This window comes from Armigeres subalbatus, chromosome 1 (genome assembly GCF_024139115.2).
Source record: "Armigeres subalbatus isolate Guangzhou_Male chromosome 1, GZ_Asu_2, whole genome shotgun sequence".
Classification (NCBI taxonomy): domain Eukaryota; kingdom Metazoa; phylum Arthropoda; class Insecta; order Diptera; family Culicidae; genus Armigeres; species Armigeres subalbatus.
The window spans coordinates 115,179,390-115,186,562 of record NC_085139.1 but is presented as its reverse complement, the minus strand read 5'-3'; the positions used below and the strand labels follow the sequence as shown (position 1 = coordinate 115,186,562).

At 44.2% G+C, this 7,173-nt stretch overlaps 1 protein-coding gene across 1 annotated transcript; it reads left to right on the top strand.

Annotated features, from left to right (window-relative positions):
- Positions 1-693: 693 nt before the first annotated feature.
- On the top strand, positions 694-6,188 carry LOC134206454 (uncharacterized). The gene is made up of 3 exons (XM_062682175.1): positions 694-840; positions 4,175-5,884; positions 5,961-6,188. The coding sequence occupies exons 1-3, from the start codon at positions 694-696 to the stop codon at positions 6,186-6,188; spliced, it is 2,085 nt and encodes a 694-aa protein (XP_062538159.1).
- Positions 6,189-7,173: the final 985 nt, after the last annotated feature.

Below are 7,173 nucleotides of genomic sequence, written 5' to 3'. Positions count from 1 at the left end.
GTGTGGTTTTCGTCGACCATCTCAACAGCAGCGTCAGTAGCGTACCGGCTTGCATCGTCGTCATTCGTGCTTGTGTTGGCAGCAAGCCGACTGCTTTCAATCATCGTACGGTACGAAGGCCGACACGATCAGCATTGAGACGGCAGTACCTGCGGTGCGGTGCATTCGTGTGTTGGCAGTGAGCCAGCACAACCTCATCGTCTTCGTCGTCGCTTACCCAACATTGGCAGTGGGCCAACCGTTGGGTTCAAGCAGTGGGTAGTGAGGTGACGTCATCGTGTTTGGTCGGCAGTGTGCCGGTCAATAGGTGCTGGCAGTGAGCCGGCATAGCTGCGTCGTCATCATTAGTAGTGTGCGTGTGCGGTAGTCGCCAGCGACCAGCAGTGGGCTGTGTTGTTAGTGACTGCCTCCAACCTGTATCGATCCCTTGTTGGCAATGAGCCAACATAATTTGGTCCATCGGAACCGGATTTGTAAGTGATACGGAACCGGATTTGTGAGTGAAAAGTGAATACAGTCCTGTGAAAAACTCAAGTGAACTAAAAGTGCTATAAGAAAGCGATTATCAGAACAGTAACTTGGAACAGTCGAACTTTACCAGCGAAAAAGTGTACAGTGAGACAGTCATACTGACCTACAAGAAACTAAAAGTGCCAAAGTGTATACCGCTCTACCCGTAGCGATAAAATCTCAATGCCAGTGGAACATTCGCCGTTCAAACCCAAGAAGCAACCAACCATGGAGGAAGCGAAGCAGGCCATCCATCAGCGCGGACAGGTAAAGGGTAAGGTCACCGCTATATCCAACGCACTGGAAAATGCGGAAGACGACCCTTCTCAGGTGAGTCTCCCTCTTTTGAAAGTTTTTTCCAAGAAGCTCGAAACGCATTATGCCGAATACACTACGCTGCACAAAGAAGTTTTGCGACTTGTTCCTCCAACAAAAGTTGACGAGCAAGATGAGAAATTAAATGAATTCGATAAGCTTCATACAGAAGCACTTGTACGCTTGGAGGGTTTGATGGAATCATTGCAAAAGGTTCCTCGCGTCTCTAATGTCCCCTTGCAACAGACTGGCTCTTCCAGTATAATTGTTCAGCAAGTACCGCTGAGAGCTCCCATTCCCACATTCGATGGGAAATACGAAAATTGGCCTCGTTTCAAAGCGATGTTTGAGGACATCGTTGGGAAGGGTTCAGATTCCGACACAATCAAACTACATCACTTGGAAAAGTCTTTGATAGGTGCTGCTTCCGGAATTATTGATTCCAAAACATTGGCAGACAACAATTACCAACATGCTTGGAAAATTTTGACCGAGCGATACGAAAATCCTCGTATCATCGTTGATACGCATATCTCCGAACTTTTGGGAATGAAGAGAATGAATAGGGAATGCCACAAGGAATTGAGGGAATTGGTTGATACTTGTACCAGAAACATTGAGGATTAAAGTTCATGAAGCAGCCGGTGGGTACAACTGCTGGTTTGATTATCAATAAAATATTGGTTTCTTGTCTTGACCCTTCTACGCGTAAACAGTGGGAACGCACTCTTAACCATGGCGACTTGCCCGATTTGGATAAAACGTTATTGTTTCTCAAAGATCAGTGCCGCGTTTTGGAGCGGTGTGAAGTAGACAATCCATCAATTTCCGCTAAACCACTACCTGGAAAATCTTCCCATGTTGGCATGAAACCTGCCAGTGTTAAGATCCATGCTGCTACTTCGGATGCTAATGAGTCTTGTCATTTTTGTGGTAAATCTCACTTCAGTTACCAGTGTCCTGATTTTCGTAAACTATCAGTGAATGCGCGAATTGGTAAGGTCAAGGAATCTCGCTCATGTTTCAACTGCCTTCGTCGTGGTCATAATTCCATTGATTGTTCATCCAAAAACCGGTGCTCAAAATGTGGTAAGCGGCACCATTCTTTGCTGCACGATGATGGGAGGAAAACTGTTGAAAGCATAAGCTCAACTACCGCTTCTGGTCAGAAGCCTAACGACGTTATTCAGAAACCTGTCACTGATGTTCCCCAGTCCTCATGTGGTGAACCTGCACAATCGACTACAGTATCCTCCTCGTGTGCACAAGGTGTTGCACTTCCTAATGTGTTGATGCTGACAGCTATGGTGAATCTGATTGACAAGTCAGGTCGTACAGTTCCGTGCAGGGCCTTTCTAGATTGCGGGGCTCAAACAAACTTGATTTCCACTTCAATGTTCAAGAAGCTAGGGTGCACGGGAACTCCAGTGAATGTTGACATTGTTGGTGTCAGTTCTGCACGCAGTAAGTCCAATTGTCTGGTTGATGTTGGTCTCCACTCTCTATGCAGTGATTATAAAACGACTCTCAAATGCTTGGTCACTGCAACAATTACTAGTCCGTTGCCATGTAGATCAGTCAACATTTCTCACTGGAACATTCCTTCTAACATACGATTGGCTGATCCAAACTTCCATGTACCCGCGGCAGTAGATTTGTTGATTGGAATGAGCCACTTCTTTGCATTGTTGAAGATTGGGCATATTATTCTTGCTGATGGCCTCCCAGAGCTGCGTGAAACTGAATTGGGATGGATAGTAGCCGGAGAGATCCGAGATGAGATGCCGGCTGTCGTGAATATCCAACAAATAAATTGTGTTGCTGTTGAATCGCTTAATGAAACGATTAAACGTTTCTGGCAGATTGAAGAGGTTGATGAAATTCCTGTCCACACCGGAGAAGAGGATGAATGCGAGGAATTATTTCGGAACACGTATCGTCGCAACGAGGATGGCAGATATGTAGTGAAACTCCCAACACGTGAAAATGTCTATCAACTTTCCGACAATCGTTCCTTGGCTCTACGACGTTTTTTCTTCTTAGAAAGGCGTTTGTTAAAGGATCCGGATCTTCATCAACAGTACTCTAATTTCATTGAAGAGTACATGTTACTGGGCCACTGCAGAGAAATTAGAGAAGCTAACGATCCTCCGGGATGTCTTACGTATTACATGCCACATCACGCCGTGTATCGTCCAACGAGCTCAAGCACTAAATTAAGGGTTGTGTTTGATGCATCGGCGAAGCCGCCGAACGGTGTTTCTCTCAACGAGGTGTTGAAAGTGGGTCCGGTTGTCCAAAGTGATTTGATGTCGATTCTTTTGAGATTTCGTACTCACCCGTTTGTGTTTACTGCTGATATACAGAAAATGTATCGGCAAATTCTGGTTCAACCCGAACAAACTCCTCTTCAGAGAATATTTTGGCGCTATAAACCTACCGATCCGATCAAAGTTCTCGAGTTAATGACTGTCACATACGGGACATCCGCTGCTCCTTTTCTGGCTACTAGATCGTTAGTCCAGCTGAGCGTCGACGAAGGAGTCGATTTTCCTCTTGCAGCTCGTGTGATACAAGAGGACTGTTATGTAGATGACGTTCTGTCAGGTGCGAAAACCGTTCGAGAAGCGGTTGAATGTCGGAAGCAGCTAGAAAGATTGCTTGAAAAAGGAGGGTTTCCTGTGCATAAGTGGTGTGCCAACAATGAAGCGATTTTGGAAGACGTTCCTGAGGCTGAGCTTGAAACTTTAGTGCTTCTTGATGATATGTCGGCGAACGAAGTAATGAAGACACTCGGACTAACGTGGAATCCAAAGGGAGATGAGTTTCTGTTTTGCCAATCTTCTTCGTCGAATGACACAGCAGTGACTAAGCGTCAACTGTTCTCAGACGTCGCGAAAATGTTTGATCCGTTGGGGTTACTTGCGCCCATTACAGTTCTTGCTAAACGTTTGATGCAACAGACATGGGTCGCGAAGTTGGATTGGGATGAAGTCCTAGAAGAGGGCCTCTTAGCTGATTGGTTGCTCCTCCGAACATCTCTAGAACAAGTTAAAGATATCAGAATTCCTAGACCAGTTATTAGTGCGGATTTTGTGGCCTTGGAGTTACACGGTTTTGCAGACGCCTCTGGTATAGCGTATGGCGCCTGTCTTTACATACGTAGTATTTGTCCAGATGGTAGTTGCATAGTCAGGCTTTTGTGTAGCAAGTCCAAAATTGCTCCTCTGCAGGAACTTACTATTCCTCGTAAGGAACTTTGCGCAGCGGTATTGCTGTCTAAACTAGTGAAGAAAATCAGTTCCACATTAAAAATCCAATTTTCTTTCGTTTGTTTATGGTCGGACAGCCAAATTGTCCTTTCCTGGTTGCAAAGGCACCAGCACGGCTACAGCCGTTTGTTCAGCATCGTGTCATGGAAATAACGAAGGATAGTGGTCACTATAAATGGTGTTACGTTCGGTCCAAGGATAATCCTGCGGATGTGATTTCCCGTGGGCAACTGCCTGGTAGCCTAAAGGATAACTCGTTATGGTGGGAAGGTCCAATGTTCCTTCATTCAAAGGTTTACGAGTCCACCGTGCCAGATCCGATATCTGATGATTTGATGCCTGAAATGAAAGCTATATCTGTAACAATTATGCCGGTAATTAATAGTGACGATCTTCCTGTTTTCAAGAGATTTGAGTCGTTGCGCAAATTACAACGCGTTCTAGCCTACGTACAACGATTTCTAAAAAATTGTCGAGTCAAGGATCCTGCACATCGAATTCTACACAGGTATCTTTCCATTTCCGAGCTACGGTCAGCACTTCATATGATAGTACGTGTGATTCAAAGTGAATCAATACCGGATGAAGTCCGTAGAGTGCAAACCGGCGAACCATCGAAATTGTTGAAAACTCTGGGACCGTTTATTCTTGACGGAGCACTGCGAGTAGGTGGTCGAATTCAGAAGTCTCAAATTCCGTTTGATGCAAAGCATCAATACATTTTGCCCAAACATCCGCTCACCGACATGATCATACGTGAATACCACTTAGAACATTTGCATATAGGCCCTTCCGGCTTATTGTCAGCCCTCCGGCAACGATTCTGGTTACTAGGTTCTCGTTCAGCTGTTAGAAAAATCACTAGGAGATGTGTTGAGTGTTTTCGTGTGAAACCACGTAGCGTAACGCAGTATATGGGTAATTTACCACGGAGTCGTGTTACTCCTTCTGCCCCGTTTGAAGTAACAGGGGTCGATTATGCCGGACCGTTTCAAATAAAGCAAAGTGGTCGAAAGTCAGTGACAGTGAAGGGTTACTTATGTGTGTTTGTATGTTTGGTCACTAAATCACTCCATTTGGAACTGGTCTCCGACATGACAACTGCCGCTTTCATCGCTGCATTGCAGCGATTTGTCAGTCGTAGGGGATTAATTCGCGAGCTCCACTCTGACAACGGTAGCAATTTTCGTGGTGCTAAGTCCGAGCTTAATGAGTTGTATCTTCTGTTTCGTCAGAATGCTGCCATAAATCAAATCGAATCGTTCTGCCAGACCAAAGAGATAAGTTGGCATTTTATACCACCCGATGCCCCTGAATTTGGCGGAATTTGGGAGGCTTCAGTCAAAAGTACAAAGTATCATCTGAAGCGAATTCTAAAGGGTAATTTGTTGACGTTCGAAGAAATGTACACTTTGTTAACTCAAGTTGAGGCTATACTCAATTCGCGACCGCTTTTTTCGCATTCCGATGATCCTGCTGAGAGCGAAGTTATTACTCCAGCACACTTCCTTATCGGTCGTCCAATGACCGCCGTTCCCGAGCCGTCGTATGATGGCCTCAGCAAAAACCGTTTGTCAAGATGGCAGCACTTGCAGCAGATGAGGGAACACTTTTGGAAGTCTTGGGTACACGACTATCTCGTGAGTCTTCAGCCAAGAGGGAAAAACTTCGCCCGAAACCCAAACCTACGTGTTGGTACTGTAGTTCTGCTGGAAGATAAAACACTTCCACCACAGCAATGGAAACTGGGTATAATCACTCATGTTTATCCCGGCGAGGATAATCTTGTAAGGGTTGTTGATGTTAAGGTGGGAAACGCAATATATAGACGATCAATAACCAAACTTTCTATTCTTCCGATAGAGGATAACCGTCCAAATGGGGGGTCTTTGGATGCCGGCGACGATCGCCCGGGGGAGGATGTTCGCTCTAGCGAAAAATCCCATGACGTCATTCTATAGCGTCAATCATTCAGTCATCGCTCCTCGACGTGCAGTATTTACACGTTGCCATTTTTGGAGGTGCCGAGGCAACTGCGACTCCAATCAGCCCAACATGAATGCCGACGCCGTCATGCCTCGCAAGCCGTGATGAAAAGTACACTGAGCCAATTTTTGCGATAGATGCTATATGGTACGCATATACTTTTGCACTATTGGATTTACACATAACATCTATTACAGACTGAAAAAGTTAGATACAAGTTATATGCAAAGCATATAATAAAACATTTTGAACACCACGTTTAAATGATGTGCATTTTATATCAGTTTCATGCACAATTTCAGTACTAGAAGATTATTGGTTAGTAACATAGAAAACAACATAGTACATTAGAGCAGTTACATGCAAACCTAATAAGTTTCATAGGATCTCCTTATGCTATTGATTTGAATACTATATAGTTATTGTGGTGTGTAATATGGTTATCCATAGTAAGACAAATTAAATAATTCTAAAAAACATTTATTAATTTGAAATATAATTTTTCATTTTTGTATTTAGTTTTTATTTTAACATTGTATTTTGCAATGTGCACAGGTATACATCAGGTTCCGGACTAATGAATGGAAATCATCTTGCAGCGGTTGAAAAACGTTGGACAATTCATTTTCTGCAAAAAAAAATACAATAATGTTTTGAGGAAACAATTTATTTTAATAAATATAATTTTGCTTACCGTTTTAGTTATTCACGTCGGTTGCTTGCTTGCTGCTGCGCTTGTTGTTGCCCATATTCTGTTTTTTTTTCACGATTATTCCAGCCACCATTTTTTTGTCTCTGCTTCTTTGAAATTATCCTCCATTTGGCTATCGCCCTTACCGGAATCACGATCCTTTCATGTTGCTGATGTCAACCACTTTGGCTGCCCTGGATGTTGTTCCGGTTGCACATCGGCATGTTTCCGCGGTGCAAGTTACCACAATCGCATCCGCTGCGGTTGCCGTCAAAATTGTTTAGCTGATACTGGCCAGCTTCCTGCTGTTGCTGGTTTACTGCACAAACAAATCCATTGTTGGGGTCTTGCGGGAAAGCAAATTTCTCGGCGTCGTTGGGCAAGATCCACTGGTTCTCG